Source organism: Columba livia, chromosome Z, assembly GCF_036013475.1.
Source record: "Columba livia isolate bColLiv1 breed racing homer chromosome Z, bColLiv1.pat.W.v2, whole genome shotgun sequence".
Lineage (NCBI taxonomy): Eukaryota > Metazoa > Chordata > Aves > Columbiformes > Columbidae > Columba > Columba livia.
The window spans coordinates 60,070,176-60,096,261 of record NC_088642.1 but is presented as its reverse complement, the minus strand read 5'-3'; the positions used below and the strand labels follow the sequence as shown (position 1 = coordinate 60,096,261).

Sequence of the window (26,086 nt, the reverse complement as noted above, 5' to 3'; positions counted from 1 at the left end):
TTAGTTTTATCTGCCATGTATTTGAAAAAGCTCTTTCTGTTGTCCTTGACTCCTTTCGCCAGGTTTAATTCTAAGGAGGCTTTAGCTTTCCTAGTTGCCTCCCTGCATCCTGTGACAATAGCCTTATATTCTTCTGAAGTGGCCAGCCCCTCCTGTCATCATCTACAAACTCTCCTCTTCCACTTGAGCTTACCCAGCAGTTCCTTGTTTAACCACACAGGTCTCCTGGCTCCCTTCCTTGACTTCCTATGTGTCAGGACGCTCTTCATCACCACACAGCTCTCTGTTTTCCAGGATCTTCCCCCTTTCCAGGATCTTTCCTCCAACCAGGATTTCACCATCCCGTTTCTGAGTTCTTATCTGTTTTCTGAGACCACTTGTATTCAGGGACACTTCTTTCTGGAGCCAGCTCTTCTTTCCAGGGCCCCAAGTCCTTCGTTTTCTAAATCCAGATTGTCTATGTGCAGAAGAACGGCACACAAGCTACCTCCTAACTGGTGGGTGTTGTCTCTATTTATTGGAGGGTTTGGGACATGTCACTTTTATTTTGTCCAGATACTACCAAAATTTACATTGAGCTCATATCAGTTGCAGCAATCAATTTCATACATCCATCAATACCTCAACTTGTAGCCATTATCTGCCACCTGTTAGCATTCACATTCTAAGCTATTTTTTAATCTGTGAGACCAGTGAGCACATACATAGCTAAACCAGTAATAGCACTGAGCTGTGACACTCTTGTCTTGCTGTTAATGGAATGTATGGGAGGGAATGAAAGAAGGAAGATCCAAGTAACAGTGGTGGGCCATGTGAGAGGACGACACAGACCAGTAGAATAACCCACCTGGACCATTTCAAATATTGATTATTCACGTGCCAGAGACCCTGTTCCCTAAGAATTTTTGTGAGCTGGTAAAAAGGAAACTTCGGGTGGCAGAAGTGTTAAATTTGTCAGCTCTATTTATTCTGAACAATACTCTTTTTGATACGTGGTTCATAGCTGCTACTATTAATACTGAATGTGGTAAAACACTACTCCATTTTATCACTGTTACATATTTTATAAAGTTTGTTTGGTTTTGCTCCAGCACTTATATCCTGGCTACACTGAAATGGAGCACCACCTCTAACTTAATGCAGGAACGGGGTATGGTTTTTATTTAACAGTGCACTCGTGTGGCAAGACTTAGGAAGTACATTTACGAGACTGAAGTTTATTACGAGACTGGTTAAATGTAACGTGTTTTTTCATTACAGAAGACAAAATAACACATAAAAGGTGTTTTAGATAGACACAATGATCTGTTCCCCAACATAATTAATTTCAGGTACTTTTTATAATTCATATTTTATCTCACTTAGATTGCATACTTAGCAAAAATATCCTCTTTCAAATATTTTGGTAATAGAAGTCACAGCTCCAATAAAGGATATGATCTTGTTTTGTCACAATGACTTTTATTAAGCTAACTGGTATTGTTGAAGAAAGTATAAATAACCTCCCAGGCAAACAAGTCCTTCTTCAGGGGGAAAAAAAAAAAAAAAAGAAAAAAAAAAAGAAAAAAAAAAAGAAAAAAAGAAAAGAAAGTGAAGCTGAAAGCTAAACATACATTGAAAACAACTGCTCCTTTTAACTTACATATGAAGCATATAACCATCCATGTGTATCTCAGTCCTGTCTCACTGGAGAGACCTACAAAACACTTCCAAAGGAAGTGTTTTGAAATAAAATTGAAATTGAAATAAAATTCTAACTTTTTTGAATACAAAATAAGTGGAAAACAGATACCAGCTTTGTAGCTTATTACGGTCTCTCTCCCCATCACAAAGCTGCATTCTCCAGAGGCTACAACTTCTTTTTCTTCTGTTAAGAAGACAGCCACCTCAAAGAAATAATGATAGACTGAGAGCTATATAGTGAGAGCTTTTACACAGCTGGAGAAATGGTAACTGATTAGCTGACACAAGTCAAATTGATTTTACTCTTGCCATTTTTAGTCTTTGTGAAGTTGTATCTCTAGGCAAAAGAAGCCCTTTGGAGAACATCTCCAACATTTTGGGCAACCACAAGCAGGTGTAGAGCACTATAATCTAAGTGTCAGGGAGCAGAAGGTTATCCAGGAGCAGACAGACACAGCAGGGCAGAGCCCTCACTAACAAGAGGTGCAGTTCCACATTACCCAAGCAAGAAGAGCAGCACTTCCAGTTCCCTCTCTCCTCCAAGGGTGTGTGTTTGGCCCAACTGAAATATAATAGTCAATCTGTCTTCAGTCTTGCTAAGCTTTCTTTTGCTCTGCTATTTTCCATGGCTAACAGATTTCTTGCAAGTTGTCTGGCTACCAGTAGGTCCCACAGCAGGGGGGCTGCAATCAACACACATCTCAGTGGAGATGCAATACACGAGAAGGATGTTCATGGTCCTGAAGAAAGAAAAGCCTGAATTTGAAGATTACTGGTGAGCTTGTTAACCTAGAGCATGCCTGAGTTGTCAAGACTTGTGGCTTAACATAATGTTAGGCCAATGACTGAAGGGAGGAGGGAAGCCAATGATTGATCATACTGTGGGAGGAGACCCAAGAGTCCTGCTTGGACACATTTTTCCGTTTGATTGACCCAATGATACTAGAAAGCCAGTGCTGCTAGCCAAACATCCAAAAGCAACAAAGCTGCTAAAAGAGCTGTAAGTCTTACCTATTTATATTTAATTTATACTAGAAATTGCCACTGTGACTTGGCTGGCTGCTTTCCATCATCTTCAATCACACTTTTTCTACAGTTGATTTAATCTCCACATATGTTGCAGGAAGCCCTCCACCACTCTGTGTTCCCCTGATGATGACCCTTGGAATGGGAATTAGATGACCTGAACACTTCCAGAGGTAAGTTATCAGAGAAAACACCAGACAGCGTTCTCTCTGTTTTGCACCAGGATATGCTGGTCCATCATGGTCCCAGTAAGAAGGGCATTCATACACTGTAAAGTATCATTTCAAAGAAGAGTTGAGTTAAAACCATAAAGAAAGAGAGAACAGCTATTTTATAGCACTTCAGATGTCACAAACCATGAGTAATGCAGCATGAAACAGGCCTCTGATCAGGGCACACCATGGAGACCCTGTCTGTGGAAGGGCCAGCTCACTGTAGTCATTCAAGCTATTAGAGGATTTTCTTACAAGAAGACAACTCCATTCATCATTTCTACTATCACACAGAAAGGATATTCACATGAGAACTTCTTGCTGCACTTTTACATAGAGGCAAGGCTGCATGGGTGCTGTAATCATGTAATCATACAATGTGGGAGCTGCCTGCTGGCTCCTCTCACAGTGAGCGAGATGAATGCATCTTGTGGCCATGGGACGTGCATGGCACAATACCAGCCTGTGGGTCACACTGAGTTAACTGCTGCATGGGTCACCAAGGTCTCAGTGCACAATGGTCCTGCAGGCAGGATCAGCTCCCTCTGATGTGGAGTCATTCTGCAGCCTCTGCTTCACTACCACACACTGCACGCTGAGGTGTCTGACCTCATTCCTTTGGAGTCTGCAGTTCAACAGGAAGTCTTGGAGGATAAAACCAGGTAGCTGTAATGGTCATAAGTGATCAGGAGAGATGGTGGGAGCTCAGGGGTTGTCATTTTTGCATAGGTTGTGCCAGGAATTTGTAGTCTGGGGTTGGAAAGCGAGGTTGGAGGGGGCTTTTTTAAACCTTGTGGGTCCCAGACCTCTGCCTTGTAGGCACAATCTGCAGGGGAAGCATAGCATCAGAGTGAGGTACCATGGCTGCAGCAGCCTGCAGGAGACAGTGCAGAGGAGGCGATGAAACTGGTGAGGGGTCTGGAGCACAAGTCTGATGAGGAGTGGCTGAGGGAACTGGGGCTGTTCAGCCTGGAGAAAAGGAAACTGAGGGGAGACCTTACTGCTGTCTACAACTACCTGAAAGGAGGTTGTAGCATGGAGGGGCTTGGTCTCTTCTCCCAGGTAGCTAGTGATGGGACAAGAGGAAATGGCCTCAAGTTGCACCAGGGGAGGTTCAAATTAGATATTAGGAAAAAATTATTCCCAGAAAGGGTTGACAGTCATTGGAACAGGCTGCCCAGGGATGTGGTGGAGTCACCACCTGTAGAGTTGTTTAAAAGGTGTTTAGACAAGATTCTTAGGGACATGGTTTCATGCCAGAGTTAGGTTATGGTTGGACTTGATGATACTCAGAGTCTCTTCCAACCAAAATTATTCTTCTTCTTCTTTCTTATTCTATTCTCTCAGGCCCCTTCTGCAAAAACAGCTTGGCAGAAGCCTTTATTAAAGTTGGCTGTGACCAAAGTGGGGTGAAGGGCACGGACATGTCCTGATGTTCTCAGAATGAGAAAGTACAATGACAGAGGAGAGGTCCTATGTTTCTGTTGTGAAGTGTGATTTATTTACATCAAGGTGGTGTCATGAGGGGCATCTGGAGTTCTCTCTGCAGAAAGTTACCTCGCAGAATGGACAAGAATGCCTCTATAGAAGTAAAGACTTGGTCAAAGAACTCTGTTTCCCTTCTCCACCAGTGTCTCTCTCTTAGCAATGTACCCTCAGCTTTCCAGTCAGCTATATACATCAGAGGGGACAATCTCAAACCCACCAATTATTGTCTCCCAGGTGCTCCTTGCTGCTCGTGTGGGCTGTGCTGGTGCTCAGAGTGCCATGGCGGGGAGAGCGGGGCTGGAGGGCAGACTTGGCGGCACTGCGGGTGCGCCCAGGGCGCCCCAACGTGCTCTCCCGCAGCTGCCGCTCGCACCGACTGCCCGGCCAGCACTTCAGCAGGTGGAGCGGAACGCCTCTGCCAACACCCGCCCTTGAACCGCGGAGTGTCCCTAGCGGAACACCTTTAACAGTCGGGACAACTGCCGCTTGGGTGTCCTTGGGAGAGCCCTCTCACCCACAGCACAACAGCGAAGCCACATTTACGCGCCGCTGGAGCCACCGGATGTCACCGCGCTGCGGGGAACTCGGCACGAGCGGCCGCCGCCGCCACTTCCCGCCCAGACCGCCCGGCTCTGCGCGTGCGCGCTCGGCACCGCGCGGAGCAGCGCAGGCGCTCTCGTGCTCCCGCACGCCGTTCCAGGCCAGGCGCGCTCTGATGACGCCACCTCCTCCGGCGTCCCGGACCGCCAGCGCGCCGCCGCCGGCAGCCGTGCGCATGCGCGCCAGGTGAGGCGCCGCGTCCCTTTCTCTCAGCCCTCTCCCGGGGGGACGCGCCCCCTTCTCCCCTCCCCGCCCCCCCAGCCCGTCCGTGGCCGCGCGCACCGGCCGTTAGCTGTCGCCGCTGCCCGCCCCGCCGCGCTGTGAGGCGAGGAGGGGAGGCGCTGGCCGAGCAGACACGGGCCGGCCGCGGAGCCCGCCTTCTCTCTCTCCTCCCTTCAGGAGGGGGCCGCGGGCAAGCGGAGGAGGGAGGCCCCGTCACGGCTGCGGGCCGTGCACGGGAGCGCAGGCGGCGGGGCCTGCAGCGGGCGGGAGGAGGGATGCGCCCAAGCCCGCCGCCGGGGGCGGCCCCTGAGGGCGAGGGCGCGGTCCCTGGGCGGGCGGGGCCGGTCGCAGGCCGGGGCGCGCCAGCCGGAGGCCGGCAGAGGCTGGCGCCAGGGGGAGGCGGGCCAAGCCGGCGGCCGGCCGCTGCCTCCTCCCCAGCAGCCGCGGCCCCCCGGAGCTGGGGGCAGGGCTGAGGCCGGGGCGGGGGAGCGCGGCGGGGGACTGAATCGTGTCTCTGTGCATAGGTGAGCCCGATGTGGATTCGCCGGCTGGGCGAGGGGCAGCGCGGCGGTCCTTAGCTGTTCCCCCGGAGCCGGCGAGGCCCTGTGTGTGTGCGGGGTGGGAGACATGGACTCGGCAGAGCCCGCGGGCGCCGCGGGTGGAGACCTTTCGGCGGATCGGGCCGCGGCCAGCCGTCTTCGGTGCGGGGAGGAGGAGCCGGACAAGGAGGGAGAGGATGCGGGAGGGAAGAGCGGCGGCTGCTCCTGGGAGCAGAGCCTGAACCCCGAGCTGCAGCAGGGATACCGCATCTTGCGCGAGTTTCTCCTGGAGAAGTACCGACCTCTGACAGCCCCGTTCTTGAAGCCCCTCGCGGATCAGGCATCTGTAACGGAGGAAGGAGCTGGCTGCCTCTCGGGTCGTAACAGCAGTCACTCCTTTCAGCAGCTGCCAGCTGAAATGTGGCTGTTGAAAATGGAAGAGAAATTTTCCAGTGGGCAGTACACAGGAATAGAGGATTTTGTGGGTGACTTCCGGCTAATGCTGGAGACATGTTACCGGCTGCACGGTGTAGATCACTGGCTCTCCAAACAGGCCCAGAAGCTGGAGATGATGCTGGAACAGAAGCTGGCACTGCTGTCCCGGTAGGTGTAGAAAACTCTCTGGGGCCCCTGTCAGATGCTGTTTACATTAAGTAGAAGAGGCGGGTATGTTTCTTGATGTAAAAAATACCTTTTGAATGTGTTTTAACAAACAAAACCGCATACAGAAACATTCAAACTCTTGATACTTACACAAAGAGGAATGTTTCCTACTGGGAACTATTCAAATCTTAGTTCAAAATGCTTTGGAGATTCCAAACCAAAAAATACCAAAATGCAAAATAGACTACAGCATTTCCTGGGTAAGATTTTTCTTCTGAAAGAACCCTTTTATGAACTTGAAGGCGTATTTGTTTAGACAAGATGTTAAATGCTCTTTATGCTGTCAAAAGCAAGTGAAACTACCCAAACTCTGTATGAACAACTGCCTCTTTAAAATTGTCATCTTTACCATCTGAGATTGTTACTGCCTGTAAAATAAGTAGGAATAAAATTTTGAGCCAAAGTACTTGCTTTGAAATGGCTAATTTGATGTTGGAATATTTTTTTATAATCAAAATGAAAAAGAATGCTTGGCATATTATGATCTTAAATGGCAAAATGGAAATTGTGATATGTTTAAATATAAGTCCCTGGCAGGAACTTGTTAGCCAAAGCAACTGAAGCATAGAAACCTGTGAAGTTACATAGCAGAAAGACCTGCTTAAATCACAACTGAAATATACATGCTTTCTCCTGAGTTTGACCTAGGGTTAATTTAGTCATACTTGTAACACTGTGGCCACTTCTCACAATGAAAGGCCCACCAGTCTTCTGAGTCATATAGTATTTTGCCTGTAAAAAACAAGAGTATTTTTTACAAAGGGTGAAGGTGAAGATGGAACAGTATTAGGAAATGTATAAAGCTGTGCATGTCCATCAACCTTGAAATTGCTACTGAGAGCATTAGCTGCCAGCTGGTAAGAAGAACCTTGCTTGTGTAGTGAGAACATTTGGGCATGGTGCAGAACTCAGCTGAATAAGCCATAGCGAATGAATTCTGTGTTGCTGTAGCAGCACTATGTTTGAATCTGCTTTTGTGTAACAGCAGTTTTGGGAGAGGCTGGAAGTATAAGAGAAGGAGCTGAACCTAATGGGACATGAATGTTGCTAGTTTGCTTGAGTAAAACTTGAATTAAAAAAAAAAATCAGAATCCCTGACTTAAAAGATTTACTGCTGGCAAATAAGTAGTTAGCCAACTGCAGCTTGGAAGATTTGTGCAAAGTTCATTTCTGTATGTTTTACAACCTTAACATCTCAGCTGTGTTGCATTGAAGGGCATTTCGTTGGAGGCTCTTTGTTGAACTATATGGCTACTCATTGTATTCCTTAGGACCTAAGAATGCCCAATGCCTTTTTATTAGGAACTCCTAATAAAAGAAGTCAATTTATGTAGTGTCATCAAATAGCAATATACAAATTTACTTTAAAAATTAAGTTACAATTGTCATTCTTTTACAAATGCACAGTCTTTGTTCAAATAAATATTAAACTAGATAAACATCTTACCTCAATATATAGCGGATTTCTCTTATGTTAGGTCTTTGGAGATTTGTAAAGATTTTTTTCAGTATGTCTCTGTACACTAACCTGGTAAAAGTTTCTAAGAATTATATATAGAAAGAATTATAGAATCTAGAAGTCTCAAAGTTCTTCTACAACTTTTGATCAGACAGATTAGTTTTAGGTGTTTAACGGAACTAATTTTATTAGTAAAATTAAATTCAGGAACTACTTATTGGAATAGTCATTCTTGCTTAATTACAGAGCAGTATTTAGCTCAATGATCCCCATCAAGTGACTCAAAGGAAACAATCAATGTTGGTTCTATGATTCTCAGATATTACAAACCACAGAAAATTTCCTTAAAATGGAGGTTGCTTTTAAGTGGAAGTTGGATTTTTTTTCTGCCTCCCCCCCAAATGTTTTGAGATGTTGTGTGATACAGTGTTACTTCTCATACAAGTTTTGCTAGCATACTTTGAAACAGTATAAGATGAAATGTAACTTTAAACCAAATTTGTAGGGGTTTGCTTTTAATATTTGTTCGGTTGGGTTTTTTAAAAAAATTTATTTTTAGCAAAACTAAACTGCTGTTTAACACAGACATCCCTAACACAAATCAGCAAGTCCACATTGTTTTCTCAGCATTTGAAGTGTCATCTAAAAATGATAGTTTCTTATGTCAGATCTTGTGGAAGTATTTTCTTTCCAAATATTTATGGATTAATAAAGGGAATTCAATCTAAAAAAATATTTGGTTACTTGAGATAAATATCCTTTTTTTTTTTTACGCAGATGTGAAAATGTAAGTCATGTTAGCGTGTTGATTTTAAGTTTAAAATTTGGTAAAGGAACTTTCAAAGTGAAAAAAATGGCAAGTGAAGAAAAATTACTTTTTTTGTGAGTAGATTTGCTTGATCTGGGGTTGGTAGTACAGGCATTAAAGTGCTGCTAAGGGAAATTGTAATTGTGAATTGGCTTGCTTTTTTCTTTTAGGCATTTGAGAGAGAAAACATCAATAGCTGTAACATCTAGAGGCTGCTATGGACTGGAAGATGAGAAAGGAATAGCTTGCATTTCAACAAGACGTCGTTCCATGCCTCGCAATTTAATAGGCTTGTCAACAGGCCTGTTTGAGTCTGTGATGGTTCAGGTTCTAAGACAAGAGGAACAGCTGAAAGCAAAAGAGGAAAAGAGGTAACAGGAAAAACTGTTTTGGTTTGGTTTTAAATAATCATGTCTTCTAAGTTTTTCGCATGGGCTAGCTTTTTAAGGCTTTTTTAGGTAAATAAATGTTGTGGTGCTTTTTGTCTTAAGTTCATGAATAAACCTGGTAGTTCAAGGCAGTGCATCCGCAAAGCAAGAAATTAGTTTTTGATTTACCACCTTCTTTAAAAATTACTAACATTATATCAGCTTTAAAATGAATAAAGGCTGCCGTTATTGTAGGATTGTGAAACTCTTAATCATAACTGAAAGCACCTACAGCAATTTCCTGTTACCTCTGTCACATTTTATCATACCTCTCCTTGGACTGATTTCCATCCAGCAATTAGATTAAAATCTGTGACAATGCTTAACTACAGGCAGTGAGCTTCTCACTGCTTCCCTCACTGACAGTCAGAAGCAAATTGTTTCTGCCACTGCTACTCCTATTATCTCACTGATGTGGCATTTCAGTTTGTCAGTTAGGTAACAGATTTAGAATGTGTGTGTGATTAACTCTGTGGGAATTTTGTGGTTTTCATAAGTTTAAGAGGTGTATAATTCCAGGCAGTGTTTAATGTTGATTGTGATATGTTTCACTTGGAGGAAGATGAAATTTTTAGGCTTGCATACTTTAACAGTAACTTGAGAGACTTTTTCTAAAACAGAGCATGATGATAAGACAGTATTAGCTTTAGGGAGCAAAATATTTCCAGCTTTTTTCAAAGCTTACAGTTCTGGAGATTTTTCCAATATATAACCAGTTCACTGTAATTTTGCAGGTAATCTTCATTTTCGACAAATTTGAAGCTATGCAGTTTTGACTGACTTGAGTGTTGGCCAGAACTTTTTCCTTAGAAAAAAGTGAATCTTTCTTCTTCTAATCCACTTCGTACTTTGCAAAAAAACTAAGGATCTCTAGGGTTATTTTTTCTCTTGAAAGGTTTCCTTGATTTGTGTTCAACTTTGTGTTCTAGATCTCTGAACTTAGTAAGTTATAGAAAAGGATGTTATGATTGGGTTTTAATTTGTCCATAGACTCAGTAGAACATATTAACTCATCAAATACAAATTTTGCTTTCATACAACTGTTTTAAGCATGTTTCCTGTAAAACTGTAGTAATTAACAGTTAAATCCATTCATCTGGATATACTCAAAAGTCCCAGACCCTGTGCAAAGGATACTCCACAGTGACAGATTCTACAGAATGTTCTACAACAACAGAAAAAGTTTGCAACTAGCTTGCGTCTTCGTGCCCTAAAATTTTCAACTCTGTCACTTATTAGGAAGCAATAAAAATGTGTAAGTAGGAGATGATAGAGTCAAAGAAATATTCAGTATCTACTGACTCATTTTTATTGATATAACAGATGGCATAGAGAGGCACAAGTTACTTTGAAAACATGGTGGATCTGTTAGGAAATAAGAAAATAAGATATCTGAAGAAGAGTGTCTCTATATCAATTGTTTCTCAACTTGCCATTGTAGAGGTATTTTTTGAAAAAGACTCAGAAATAGGAAAGCCTATAAAATTAGTAATACGTTACCAGTGAAGATCATGTGATGCAGCATATATAAATTTTTGAAGTGTTTTATATATAAAACATATATGTGTATATATATATATATGTACATAGTTGCAACACTAACATGGGACACTATTTTAATTCAAAAATATATTATGACTTCCTAAACTTACTTTGGATTATTGCTAAAATATAGATTATGTTGAATATATTGCTATTTGTTAAGAAGAGAAAATAGTTATTCAACTTGGTTTTTTTTAGAAACCTGACACACTGAGGTTGGCACAGAATACGTACTTTTAAAAAATTTATGCAAGGTTGCAGATTTGGATAGTTTAATTGGAGTGCACAGTGCTGCCCTTTTGGTAACCCCCTTGCAATATTCTGTAGAGCTACCATCTTGGTCCGTTTACAAATGTGTGTGTTCAATACTGAATTTAGCTTTCACGCTTCATTTTTTGTAACTGTGCTGGGTTAGCTGACATAGAGTTAATTTTCTTCACGCAGTTGAAGCTTTTCTTCTTAGTAGCTACCATGATTTTTTGTTTGGGATTTAATATGAAAATAAAATTATAACACTTTTTTTTTTTTTTTCCCATGGGGTAGAGTTAATGTTTTCTTAATAGTGGCTCGACTGTGTTTTGAAGTTGGTATCAAAAGACTGACTGACTGATGATATTTTGGCAGTTGCCAAGGAGACCAAGGACTTTTCAACTTCCCAGTTGCACATGCAAAATAGCAGCAGGGAGGGAGGGTAGCAGGAGAGTACCTAGATTGACATTCAGGTTGGTCAGTGAAATACTTACTATTAGTGTCATTACCCATATATTACTGGAGGTGGCTTTTCTGGGTCATTATTTCTGTTTGGGAGTTCTGTTTGGAGTTTGGTGTTAGTTCTGCCCTTTTGCTATTCGGGTGTTTTGCATTTGACCTTTGGCCTTTCTGCCTTTTGCCCTTCTTCTCTCTCGCTGGGATCTGCTGTTCAAGATGGAGGGATCTCTCCTTTCTGGGACTGGCTGTTCAGTGTGAACAATTGCATGGAGTATCACTTATTTTGGATACATTATTATTATTATTATTATTATTATTATTATTATTATTATTATTATTATTATTATTATTATCATTATCATTATTATTATCATTATTATTATCATTATTATTATCATTATTATTATCATTATTATTATCATTATTATTATCATTATTATTATGTTGGTGTCTTATTAAACTGTTCTTATCTCAACTTGCAAGTATCTCTTTTCCCTTTCAATTATCTTCCTCATCCCATCATCAAGGAGTGGGAGGGGTGAGCAAACAGCTACAGTGGTCCTAGTTGCAGACTGGGGTTAAACCATGGCAGTAATAAACATGAAGTCTGCTGGACTGAAATTGCACTTATGTGTGTTTAAAGCTTATACTAAATCTGCAAGGAAATATCAGATAAAAATATGTTATTGTGAACAATTATCCACACATTTTTCAGACCACAAACTTTTAATGCAGAATTCCTATTTAGTTTAATGTATCCCGGTAAAATTCAGGGTATGAACTGTAGTTTTACAACTAAAGCCCTACTTTAGTGGATACAGGTGTTGTTATTATTATAATTGTTGTTATTGTTATTATTGATTGTTTCACTAAGCCTTTCTTTACAGTTGGAGAAAAATTAGTGTCCAAATCTGTTGCTATAATATAGACTACCTTGTGTCAGAGTATAATTATTGCTGACTGTGATGGTCAACTCAAATAAGTGGGTAAACTATTTAAGATTTTTATTTCTACTGTACTGAACTTTGCCTTACTCTGATGCTGTTTTTTGTCATAAAATTGTGTGTAGTGTGGCAGTATAACTTGCTTACATACTGGTAAAGCAGTTGTGTTTGGATAGGCAACACTTGCTGTTCACCTGACTTGCAAATGAGTTATCAGGAACATAAAAATGTCCTCACTTTCTGGCCTTCCAGCTGACCATGCAGCATGCATGTACATTCTAGCTAGTAATTATTTAGTTTAGGCTGTTTATCTGCCTCGCTAGGAGTTATGTATTTTCAGCCCCAGATAAGTAAGGTTGCAAATGGAAGTGCCTTTCTGCAAAACTTGGCCTCATACCTAAAGAACTTGCTTGTTAAAGTCCAAGTTAATATCTAATCCTTTGCTTTAGTTATTTAGATACTCTTATTAGGCACAGGCATCTTATGATGTGTAGAAAGAACTGCAGTAAATGAAATATTTAAAACAGTTTTATTTTTTTATTTTTTTTTTTCCCAAAAATCCTTGAAATTTATTTTGCAAGCTTCTTTTCAACCACATATTTCAGAAGAATATCCTGAAGTGTGTTTTTTGTCATCTTTTCTGTAGTTAACTTCGTGGAAATCCTCCTCCAATTCCTGTTCTTATTTTTATTATATAGGTATCCTTTGTAGAGAGTTCTTGTTTTCCCTTTCTTGTAGTTTATCTGTTTCTTGTACAGTCATCTATTTCACTCTTTCTTTACGTAGTGTTCTATAATGTCTCCCAAGTGATACATTCATCATGATGGACTCAATATGTAAAAAATGAGGTGTCTTTGCAAAGCTGATATCACCATTTTGCAACTAATATTTTCTGTACAGCAGCAAGAAGCACTTTTTCTCTCCTAAAGGCATGTATAACAACATCAGATTTACTTTTCTTGTCAGTATTGTTTGTAAGCTTTCCTTTTGTTCAATTGTTCTCATTATCAGAATGTTTAATATCATCTTTGGATTATTGGTTACATTTCCATGAGGTTCTTCTCAGCTGCTTTGTTACATACTAATTAAGTAACAAATCAATACTGACCTACATATTAGCTAAAAATAAGTATTTGTGGAATTATTATGTAATTGGAAATTTTTGCTGATTCAGAGGCATTTAGATACTGAAGCACAGAGGCATAATAGATACCTACTGAAATTTCTAAAACCACCAGTGAATGATAGGTAATTAACTGGTTATTTTCAATGGCAATTAAGTGTCTGTATGACTTTGGTTTGTTGAAAATCATGCTAAGCAGGTCTGTGTTTTCACCATCTCTGAAAACATATTCCTGGGATAAGTTTCAGACATATTCATTAAAATACTTAAAGAATTTGTTTCTGGTTTCAAGGTAGTAATTTAAATTAGCAAATTGTAGAATGAGGTTTGCTTATACAGTCAATTTTGCCTTTTACGAGAATGTTGTGGGCATGAATGAACTGTGTCCAATGGAAAAATATAGAATATGTCACAATATAATGTAAGACATTACAGATACAGAATGAAGGTCATGTGGGCATCTCTAAATTAAATTACTTCTGACTATTAAATCTTGATTTGATTTAGAATAATGTGTAATATTGCTATATTGTACATAGCTTTCTAGTTTACTTTTTAAAAGTAAGTTTGTAGAAACGAATCACTGTAGAATTAGAACAGTTCTCTGTACCCATCATTAGAGTTCCAATGCCTTACCTTTTACCTGTGAAAAATTAATCAACACTGAAGTGAGTTAGAAGTAGTAATTGGGAGGAAAAAAAGTACAATCTAGTTTTGCATCTTCTCCCTTCCAAGTGAAATTTCTTGCTGCAAGTGTGAAGGAATTAGCTGGTGAGATATGTCTGTTGTCTTAAGGGAGAAAGTTATAAGAAAAGTGGGGAGTGATGTATGGACTCTGTTTTAGGTGGTATCTCTCTTTGGGGAGCATGTCCACTGAGTTTTAAGGTTATGGTTTTATCCACTCAAGCTGCAGAACATCTACTGCAAATGTGTTCTAGGCGTGTGTTTGTCCTTTGTTAGTCTGGAAATGTCATCTTGACCTTACAGTAGCTTTGTGTTGTTCTTGTAAACATAATACATGTCTGAAAATAAATTCCTGATAAGTGTAAATAGAAGTATGAAACAAAGTGTGGGGTGTTGTTGTTGTTGTTTTTAATACAATTGCTTTGAGCATTAAAGCCAAGTACATTTGTCCAGAGAATTTCAGTATAATGTTATTTATCCTGCCAAATATATTAAATTTTTCTCACTCTTCACCCCCACTCCCTTGCCCTACCTCCTCTGCCCTCCTTATCCCCTTCCTCCCTCTCAAAAATCACTCGAGGAAAAAGCTAGGCCCTCCAAAAGATGAGCACCTAGTAGGAGGACCCTAGTAATGAGTATATGAAAGTGTGCTATTATTTAAATTTTTTCCTGAATCTCTACTGATAATAGGTGTCTACTGAGAATAGATTGACTACAGATATTGTGATAAAATAATAGCTTTAAAAAAAAACTTAAACTTTTTTGCAGGTGAAACATATATTTTTCTTTTTAAAAATATCTTTTAAATAGTTTAATGATTGCTATTTTCTAAAGTATAAGACAGAGGTGGATCAGTCTTGTATTTATTTTGAGAATTCTACTTTAATTTAAATTATTAATTGATATGTTGAAACTGCTTGCAGAGACGATATTTTAGAATATCTATAACCTATATTTTTATTGAACAGTTCTGAAGTATGATTGTTTCTACAAATATTGTGTCTCACTGTCTATTAATATTTAAGCTTATTCTCATACTATTTTAATAGAGTTTTCACTTATCTGGAGGCAGCAGGTTATTTGGAAGTATGTTTTACAGTTAGAAGGGAGGAGGGACTGGGATTCAGGAGTGCTTTGAAATATATTTTTGAAAACACTTTTTACTTACTATGGTTTCTTCCTCTGCCCCACTTGTAAGTTTTGTTTTTCTTTGATTTTGTTGTTTGGTCGGTTGGTTGTTTTGTTGTTGGTTTTTTTGTTTGTTTTGGGTTTTTTTAGTTGTTTTTATTTATTATACTAATGCAATATTAACACATGGAAATAAATCGAAAGTAGAATAAGAAAAAATGTGCAGTTTACCTGTGCAAGTAGTACTGTTGAATTTACTAGTTTTTTTGCCTAGAATGGCAAATGAGATTTTGTTGTTATACAACATTTGTTATACGTTTAAATTAGTGCTGCAAAGTGGCATTTTGTCTTTAGATCCCATCCATGATATGGTTAAATTAATGCTGCATTGGGAGAGTAAAGTAGAGAATTTACTGTCCTGTTTGTATTTACATTTTAATTTTGTGTTTCACATGAATCTGTCTTTCCGCATTTGATAGGTACATAAATAACAAGGATGCGTATATGTGGTATTAAAAATTTCTGTTCAAATTATGGTAACAAGTCACTTCAAATTTAATTTAGTTATATCAGATAAAAAGTTCAGTGTAATCTTACTGTATTATATGTCATTTTGCATGTACAGAGAATGTGAATTTTAAGTTTGTGGTCATGGTCTATTTCTCCTGCATTGACACTAAAATGTGGGCTAAGTTATGTTTGTCATATTTTTTACATCATTGAGATAGCTAATCAAAACTTCATGTTTAAAATACACATTCTTCATGCTAGAAGCAACTATTAGCTTCACATCGTCAAAAGAAAGATTTTAATATACCATTACTTTTTGGCTCAATTTGGAAAGCACTGATGCTTTGAATGGATGCATAGCGTTTATTTGCTACTTGTTTATGAAGAAACACAGTTGGAGGTTAGCAATCTGGAAATAAGGACATGTAAATTCCAGCAACAGGTCACATTAGTGATGTATGCAGGTGACTGTTTCTAGCAGTGGTCAGTGATAGAAGCTTCAGAGAAAAATACGTGAGAAGCTTTGCATGAGCTCTAGAAAAACTTTCTTGTAAGTACAGCTGTATCCTAATCCTGTCTTTCAGAATCTGATCATGCCTTGGGGCAAAAATCTTAGTTTACCGTTGCAGCATTGCAATGTTTCTGCTAACCATTGATATTCTTGTGATACATGCAAATGTAATATTTTTCACTTTGGAACTAAATTAACATATCCTGTGTTCTATTAAGTTAGATGGTAAGCTACTGGCAATTGGTTATCAGAAGCAGAAGCATTTCTTCCTCTAAAACTTGTTCCCTTTAAATTTAATGATGAATTTACAAATGAAAGTAAATAGAAGTTCCAAGTCTATCATATTAGTTTTGTATATTGCTGTCAGGTTTCCTCTTGCTAGTGTTTTGTGTAGCCTCCCAGACTTTTCAGAAGTTTTTACTGGCCTTTGATTGCTGATAATATTTTTCTCTGACTACCCTCTATTTCTGCAGTATCCTTTTTTTAGATAGGGCAACCAGAACTGAATATAGTTTTTCAGGTGAGGGCAAATCATTTTTTAATGTAATTACATTTTATTTCTGGTGTTATTTTCTGTCACATTTCTCCATGCATCCTGATATTAATTTCCTTTTTGACCACTATTGCTAATCAACTAGTAACACATCTCTGAGTGTGAGGGAAAATGGATTTTGTATGTGAATGAAACACTTAACAGTTAGGCATATATACTTGAGTACTGAGGAAGGGAGTTAAAAGGTAGGTGGCAGAAGCTACAGGGCAACCATCTGAAAGCACGACTTATCTGGAATTTGTTTTCAGATATTTTTATATAGATAGTTTGGTGAAAATACTTAATCCTGCCAAAAAGGATTGGGGAAGGAAATACATTTGAATACAAAATCTAAAATCACCCAAGCTATTGATATATGCCAGTTCTTTTTCTTACCTTTTCCCCTTTTATTAATAGTGATAGAAATAAGAGACTATCATTTCCCATTTTGTTGGTATGATGTGTTGCATGATCCAAAGTAAGACAAACCGAGTTAAAACTTAGTGAACTGTATTCTTTATTGCTTCGAGATAAGTATGTTTGTCATACTGTAGCTCTGATTTTCTTCTCCCCAGTTTCTTTCTGTTCACCTGGTATCTGAATTGTCATGAACTTTCTTTTAATAGGCTGAGAGAGCAAGAAAGAAAAGAAGCAGAAGAAGCTAGTCAAAAAGAAATAGAAGAATGGGAAAAGTCACTTCTAGCTCAAGCAGCACCTACAAGGATGGAGACAATGTGGGAGATTCCAGCTATTGGTCATTTTCTTTGTTTAGCACAACAGATTTTAAATTTACCTGAAATAGTATTCTATGAATTGGAACGTTGCCTTCTGATGCCTCAGTGTAACGCTTTTTTATCCAAAATAATGACTTCTTTGTTAAGTCCTCCTCATCGCAGATCTACGTTACATCGCAGGCCTACACTTTCTTACAGGACTTGGGAAGCAGCTCTGAGACGGAAAGTACAACACTGGTATACTGTTGTAGGGCAGACTGACAATCCTAACAGTTCTGCAGAAAAACTTGGATTGTGTCCTCAGTTTTTCAAAGTCCTTGGAGAAGTTAGTCCCTTGGAGAAAAAACCGTTTCATGAGCTACCATTCTACCAAAAAGTGTGGCTGTTGAAAGGTCTCTGTGATTTTGTGTATGAAACACAAAAGGATGTTCAGGATGCTGTGCTAGGTCAGCCTATCCACGAATGTAGAGAAGTAATTCTTGGTTATGACTACTTGGAGAATGCTTATGTTCATTTTCCTCAGTTCTGTGGTGCAGATGTTCGGATTTACAAACAAAAACCTTTCCAGGCTCCTGAATTCCCATCCCCTACCATCAAAGTTAAAAAAGTGTCACGTATTAAATTGGAGAAAGTAAAACATGAATATGTAAGCAAAAGCAATGGGGAGGTCAGTTCTGGTGGCAGAGAAGAGCATCATTCCAAGACAGAATTAGAGAAAAGTATGGACTCCATTGTTATCTGTCCAGAAAAAAAAACACATTTAAATACCTTTAGAGTAACTGCAGATGAGATTAACTGTGAAATCAAGACTTCAGCAGCCTACAACATCAACAAATCTGGTTGCTATAAAGAGAACTTGAGGAATTTGATTAGTTCTGGAGAGATTGTTGATATGGGCGCTCACCCTGGTTCAGGAGACATAAAGGCTGTGGAGAATGGACAAGATCGCGCTGAAATGGCCAGAGTAAAAGCTGAAATCAGTCCATTCAAGGAGAACATGCTGAAAGCTTGCCAAATGCATGTCAATGGCACTCGTAATGCCAACCAAGAAATAAATTACCACGAATCTGCTAAAGAAACAATGCTAGAGAACTTGATGCAAAATAATAAGAAACTAATTAAGTTACGGGCAAAAAAGAAGAAAAAGAAAAAAAAGAAGTTGAAAGATATTCTGAATGAAAATCTACAGAGAAAACTTGATGACTTGCAAAGAAAGCGTGAGATTCATCTTCATCCATTCAAATCTTACAAATCTGAGATCCAGAACAAGTTGTTTATAATTAAAAAGAAAGCAAAACACAAGAAGCACAAATCTGGTAAGCTGGCATTTTTACCTGTAGTGAAAATTAGGAGGATTTTTTTTTTAATTTTAATTAACCTGGTTAGTCTGCGTTTTATTTTGTGAAACAGGGCAGCTTTATTGTCTGATGTTAATTTTAATGTGAAAGTTTCTCATTCAGTAACATGAGCATATAAAGCAAGCTCAGCAGCTGATTAAACCATGATTCATTTGCAGAATATGTCTATAGAGAACACAATTCATTGCAAGAGAGTGGGTTGGTTACAAAAAGCATTTAGGAGAATGAATCTGACTGACTGGTTTGCATCTGAGAGTGTAGCTTTGTAGCTTGAAGTCATTTTATCATAGAACCACACAGAATGGTCAAGAATGGAAGTGACCTCTGGAGATCATCTGTCATAGTCCACCCCCCTGCTAAAGCAGATGCACTAGAACAGGATGCACAGGAACATGTCCAGGTGGTCTTATGTCAAAACATTCTTTATTCCAGGCTAAACTGCATAGTAAATTTAGTAGTAGAATGCCGTATACCTCTGCTTTTTCCAATTTGATATTTTGTCATAAGGAGCCTAACATTGTCAGAGGTCATTTAATATAGAAAATGCTGTATTGTTTTGTTAAAAATACGCATCTGTAGTGGTAGACCAGCACCATATACTGTTAATAATCTGAACTTAGCTTTCAAAGGTAGATATTTTCATCAGGGAATGCTGCAGGTATAGTATTACTCCCTTTTGTTGTCAGTTTCAGACGGGAAGGAGATGTGTCACTGCAGGTGGAAATCCAGAAAAAAGCAACAAAGTTTACTCTTACATATTCTGTTTGTACAGAGACCTTATATGTGTCTGTTAAATGAGAAATGATGGAAATTCCTCTTCTCCACTTTTACTTTTCCCATGTCTATAACTACTTGATCTGCTGGATCTGAGAGTCTTCAGTTATACTCAGATGGCACGCTTGTTTCCATTCAGGTGGAGGAAATAAAATGTTTTTCATCTGCAGGTGACAGGCATTGTCCTGGGCATGATATGAGGGGTCCTATTTGTTCTGGTACTCTCTTGTCCTTTATCTCTTACTATGTTGAGACATTTCCCTTCTTATTCTGAATACTTCTTCATTGCAAATATTGACCTCACTGGAGAAAATTTTCCTGAAACATTACAGTACTAGGAGAAAGAGCTTTTCTTCTTATGCTTGCTAAGTGTCCGTTAGTCCTGTAACTGTTAGGCTGAAATGGATAGAATAGGATTGGATGCACGCTAGTGCCTTATTGTTTTGTAATGTTTCATAATGATTAAGGTTAAGTAGTATTTCTCAAAGGTCATTTGAAATTTTATCTTCTTTTAAAGATTTCCTCTGTTCTACATTGTAGGCTTAATATTTACTCAAACTTATTCTGAATTCACAAAAATACTTGGTTTAAATCTGACCATAGCGATAAGCACTCTTTACAATGTTCTTTAAAAGTACAGGAGGTAGAAGGGAGTATCAGGAAAGTAAAAGTGTGTACCTTTCCTTATTTTCTAGCAAGTTATTTTTCCCCCTATTGGTTCTCTAAGGCAGCTACATGTAAGTTTAAGTCACAGTTCACGTTTCTGTTCAGATGATTTGCACATTCCTGACTTGCTGTAGCAGTGGCACACTTGGATTACTGTTCATGAATGTAGACTGGTTGTGCGGGGTTTTTTGAGCTGAAAAATTCCGGTAACTATTGTGAGCAAACCTTACTGGAGAACATAGCGGTGTCATGGGGTGTTGCCATAGTTGAAGAGCATTCATGTACCCTATGCTTGTGCTCTGAAAGATTTGTAGCAGTCCACCTGCTTAAAGTCTCTTTCACAGTGTATTTTATTTCATAAAGTACCATTATATTTTGTGTATGAAATCAAGCATTGCTTGAATGTGAATAAATTAATCTAACAGCCTAGCAGCAGTTTCGTAGTGTCTGGTGTACTGTCCTTGGGAGTTTCATGGTCATTTTTGTCTTCAGCGTTGTAACAACTTGGTTGTAGTGGTCTAGCCTCTACATCTGGATCAGTCTGTTAAGTGTGTTGAAAACATTAAATGAAGTATTCTGCCAAGTTGTAACAATGTACTCAATGCATTAAACTACAGTGTCAATATCTTCAGAAACAAGTACCATTGAAGTTTTACTGGGTTTACTTAAATTTTTCCATGAATTGGCATTATTAGTGCACTTGTTCAGACCTGCTTTGCTGTTTTGACTATATAAAATCATGTGCTTGTGTCACTGTGGAAGCTTCAAAAGTCTATAGTAATGCTTCATTTTCCAGATGATTACAAGTTATATTTTCTAAAAGAGGAGCTGTTGGGAGTAAGATAGAAGATTAGGAGAAAAAAAGTGGAAAAAAAGGATGTGCTTGGTAGCTGCCAAATCTTTGAAAGACATTAAATGTGTCTTGCAAATTTGTGAACAGGAAAATTCAAGCCAGTTTGTCGGTTTGAGAACAGTGGAGTTGCTGCTAAAATGTAACGAGAAAACAAGAATTGTTGCAGTTGGAGGGGCTAACAACTTTATTTTACCATGGCAAATACTATTGAGCTAGTGTTTGATGTCAAAAACATCTGTTTCCCCATCTAGGGGGAGGAGGCTCTGTTGCATATGTGGTATAAATAGATTTTTATTTAAAAATCCTATTAAAATAATTTTTAATAAAAATAATTTTAAAAAATTAATAAAAAATTATGTTGTCACGTTATAATTTGAAGCATGGGTTGACATTACTTTTGTTCTTCTAACAGGAGCCATGAGGACTCAAATATCATAGTTTATAACAGGAAGTTTTACTAGGTCTGTAAAAGTGTTCCTGTTTTCAAGTCAAGAGGATTTATGTTATGATAACTTACACATGGGTTGTGTTGTCCTTGTTGAGGTAATTTACAAATGTCAAGAGCATTTCTGTGGTTTACTCTTTTATTTGTCTACCCTAAAATAGGACTAGGAGAGATGTAAAGTGTCATTTATTTATTTTTTCCCCCTTCTTCACCCTCAGATAAGAAGACCAACTTGAGATGGCTTCTGTTTTAGTTGCATCTAAACTCCCTAGTAGGTGTTTGGATGCTCATAACTAGTGTCCAGGCTCTAGTTTTTATGTTACATTGCTAATTGTCTGCTCATCTATTCAATTATATCATCTGTGGAATTTATTTGACTCGAAAGAAAAAAGCTACGGCAGGTAGACATCTTCTGGACATACTGAACTTAAGTAATATCTAAGAATTTTGTCAGTCCTGGCTAATTGACTCTTGGTTAATAAAATGTTGATTTCCAGTGAATTTTAGAACAGAGGTTTTCCAGCAGTGGTGTTATTTAAAAGGAATAAATATGAAAGATCTGTAGATCTGGGTTTGTTTTTTTACCTTCAGCAACAAGTTTGTCTAACAAATTACTTGATGACAATTATGTGAAAGGAAAATCAATTAAAAAACAGCTCTTAACCATCAGTCAAAAATACAAAATAATCCGATCTCTTGAAATTGAGATTAGACCAGGTGATAACTCAAAACAGTATTAACTACTAGGTCATATTTCTTCCCATCCACCTATCATGATCTTCATTAATTTAGCATTAAAATTAAAAAGCAGTAAGGTAAAAATTGTTCAGCTTTGAATTATTTTAGTCTTTAATTTTGGTTTAGTTTTGGTTTGTTATATAAAGTCTTTACTCTGAGACTGAGTCACACGTGAAACTGGGAATACACCATTTCAAACAGTACCTATATTTCAGTACTTTTCAGTACAATGTTCACCTACTTTGAAATCACCTTTTCTCAGAATAGCATTTGTTTCACATTCACTTTAATGTTTTGACTAACCTCTGTTACTGGCTTTTACCAGTACTCACTAAACAGGTTTCCATGCTCATCCATCAAGCACCAAACACTGTCAGGGTGGACAGGGCAGTATCTGAGTTAATGTTACTTTTCTCCTCCTTAATACAGTTTCCAGCTTTTTTGGCAGATGAAGGTCTTGTTCAACTAAGTTTCCTGTGGAAAACCCATATTTTACATAATTGCTGCCACAAGATGAAGTTTGTTTTCATTCAGAAAAAACAATGGCATGATAGCTAAAATGTTACATGACTGCACTGTCCTTTACCGCAAATTTTGTGTGTTTTGACAGTGTTCTTGTTTCAATTTATTAGCCAAGTGGTTTGTTTCAGGAGGTAAGTCAGGAAATGTGCAAATTGAGCTTTTAGGCTTCTATGCTACCAGCTCTAGCTACAAGTTGGTAGAATGTTATTGGAGAGAAATATTACCTCGAATCAAGGAAGAGTTTTGCTTTATATTCACTGATAACTGAATTATAGTTTAATTTAGGATAAGATTTGTTGTAGTTTGATTGAAGAATAAAGTAATTGTGTATTTTGCCTTTATTCTCTGGTAGAGAATGAAGAGGACTGTATTTGTTGAAAGTTATACCCTCTGTCCAGGGTAAGATGTCTTGTAGTCTCTTCCCCTCTGAACTGAAACACATGTGAGATGTAAAGCCTGTTGGAAGAGGCAGTGTGGAGACATAATTAGTAATTGTGGCATGGTAATGTCATGTTAGTGAGTGAATGTAAGGTTACACAGGCTGACATTTCCTAGCTTTAGAACAGTGCTACTTGCAGCATATATATATAGACTTCTGATATGCATATATTTGAATACAAACTTTTTTTTTTTAATTCAGTAATGCTTTTTTATGGTTCTGGCAAGGGGGAAGAAAGCTTTTTTTTTTTTTTTCCCCAAAGAAGTGTTGACTATATTTGAAATGTAACCTTGCATCAAAAAGAAGTAAAACTTATAATCTTTATTACAAGTATTGCCCTATAGTGGAAACCGGAATAAGAGTAAATCTATATTTACTTATCAGTGTTTATAAAATATTTGTTAATTACTTGTCAAAGCAAGTATTTCTTTAGTTTGCAAAAATAATTTAGGTTTGTAGCTGTTGCTATGTAAGGATGACATTATTAATGCTTCAAGATGATATATCTAACTCCTTCTGTGTAGTTGCAGCTCTTGAAGAAGACCTCTTCAGCTTTTTCAAGATCATTATTTTCTTTGGACTTCTTGTTTTAGTTTGGGAAACTCTTAATTTGTTTTGATGGAGAGTGTTTTTCTCATTTCATTCTTACATGGTTAGGGAGAAGTGTGAAGACGTAGATTGAACGGAAGCATTATCTGACTTATCTTCCTTCTGTGTAGTGCAGTCCTGAGTTATGGATTCCTAGGTATTTCTTACTAGTATGTGTGTAATCCGCAGTGTAGTCTTCCAGCGGATCACAGAACCATAGAAAAGCTGTTTGAAAGAACATCTGGAGATCACTCTCTGTGATTCCCTGTTTGAGGCAGGACTGTCAGAAATACCAGATCAAGTCAGCTGTGACGTTGTCTAGCTGTGTCTTGAAGGCCTCTAAAGATGGACATCTATTTATCAATCCTCTGCTCTCCCTTTACCCTCTGAGAATTCTTATACTGGAATTCCGTTATCATTTTGTCTATGTGTAGGACTCTTGTTAAGTATTTTATGAAGTATGGCTAGTAAAAGCTGGAGACAGAGCAGTGGGAAGCAAGCAGGGTGTGTTAAATTGGAATAGGTGACCCGAAGAGACAATGCTTATCAGCTTCCTTATTAGAAATATTTCTTTTTTCTTCATTATTTCTTAGGGTGTGTTTCTCTAACTCTGATTGCATTCAGTCAGAAATTAAGCATAATTGTACATTGAGTATGCACTGAAAAGTACAGTGTACTGTGGTTCAAAATGTGTCTAGCTGCTGACAGAAACATAGAATCGTTGAATCATTTAGGTTGGAAAAGACCATTAAGATCATCTAGTCCAACCGTTAACCTTACTTCATCTGTTAAAGTAATACTTTCTTTACCTGGGTTCACCAGCAAAGCAGCTCTAGCAGACCTCAGTGGAGTGGTTTGGCAAGTTGCCACTCACAGTAGATGCCGGTTGAACCCCTTAGTGTTTTTTACCTTGATACAGAATTTATGTCCACCTCAGTTTGGCAGTTGAAGCTAAGTGACTGTTCTGTCGTGGCAAAGCTGAAGTCTTTGTGTGGTAATACTACATGTGACAGGGCCAACAGCAGGTAGCTGGTACAGACTGACATCCTTAACCATTGCTGTTGGCTTTGCTGAACATGTTGTCTTGTGGTCTGAGAATCTAAACTAACAGATCTAGATAGATTTTTATTGTGGCAATATGATCCCTGGTTAATTATATCCAAAGATTTTTCCACTTAAAGGTAAGCGAATTGGAAACTGGATACAGGTGCAGCTGCATTGTCTCAAGAATACTAAATAGAAGCTTTCTGTTATAATCTTTAGGGTTTTACCTTGATAAGTTATTAAAGAATATTTTTTCTTTAAAACCTGGCAAATGAGAAATACTATTTTTGGAAAACCAGAGATAACTTTTTTTTAAAAGAGAGAGATTATCAGTAATAATTCTGTAACTTCTTTTGAACTTCCATTTGGTATTTTATAAGGAGGTTATTAAGGTAGAAGATGAGTTTGCCCAAGTTAGTTCGCTATATATATCTATTAATACTCTCACATTATACAAATATCTGTAGTGGTTTTGTATTTTTTAGTATGAGATACGTGCCTGTGTTGTAGAACATCTGAAGTAGTCGTGAAGTAGGAAAGAGATTGTTGCTGCACTGTACAGGAAGATTGCTAGAGCAGTGGCAGATGTCAGCCTGGGAGTCATGGCTTATGGTATATGTATTATAGTAGACGAGTTTTATGATAACCCATATGTCATACACTATTTTCAAAGACATTTTTTCCTTGATTCAGTTTACACAGAAGGTAAGGCTTATCTTCTCTGTGGTTCTAGATATTTTTTAAATTCTTTTTCTGTCTGTTACCCCGTATCTTCCCAACTGCATGCTTTTCAGATGCTGCTGCAAAGGAAGAAATATTTACTTTATTTTTTTGTAATTAGTTACAATTCTTCCTAACCATTTTCACTGCTTTTTCAGCAGGAAATACTAGGGGAAAGGGAGTATATTTCTGTTAGCTCTGTTATTTTTTGAAGTGCGTTGCATCATTCAGCACCTGATGCTGAAAATATTCCAGTAAATGTTTTCTGGAAAGTGTGTTGAAAATATCCAAATAAAATGAAAATTTTCATGTAAATCATATTCAAATCTTTCTTTAGTCGGGAAGCAAGACAGACTTGCTGCACCATGTTTTTATCCCTTAATGTTCTGACCATC

At 38.4% G+C, this 26,086-nt stretch overlaps 1 protein-coding gene across 3 annotated transcripts in view; it reads left to right on the top strand.

Annotated features, from left to right (window-relative positions):
* Positions 1-5,102: 5,102 nt before the first annotated feature.
* Positions 5,103-26,086, top strand: part of BRD10 (bromodomain containing 10) — a 53,134-nt gene continuing 32,150 nt past the window's right edge. For 2 of the 3 annotated variants that reach the window (XM_065046036.1, XM_005499790.3), the window contains exons 1-3: positions 5,617-6,373; positions 8,871-9,071; positions 17,437-18,860. In XM_065046036.1, coding sequence (XP_064902108.1) covers positions 5,859-6,373; positions 8,871-9,071; positions 17,437-18,860 — 2,140 coding nt within the window. In that variant the 5' untranslated portion in view covers positions 5,617-5,858. Of the gene's footprint in view, positions 5,196-5,616; positions 6,374-8,870; positions 9,072-17,436; positions 18,861-26,086 lie in introns of those variants that run through there. The other variant, XM_065046035.1, reaches the window with a different exon arrangement.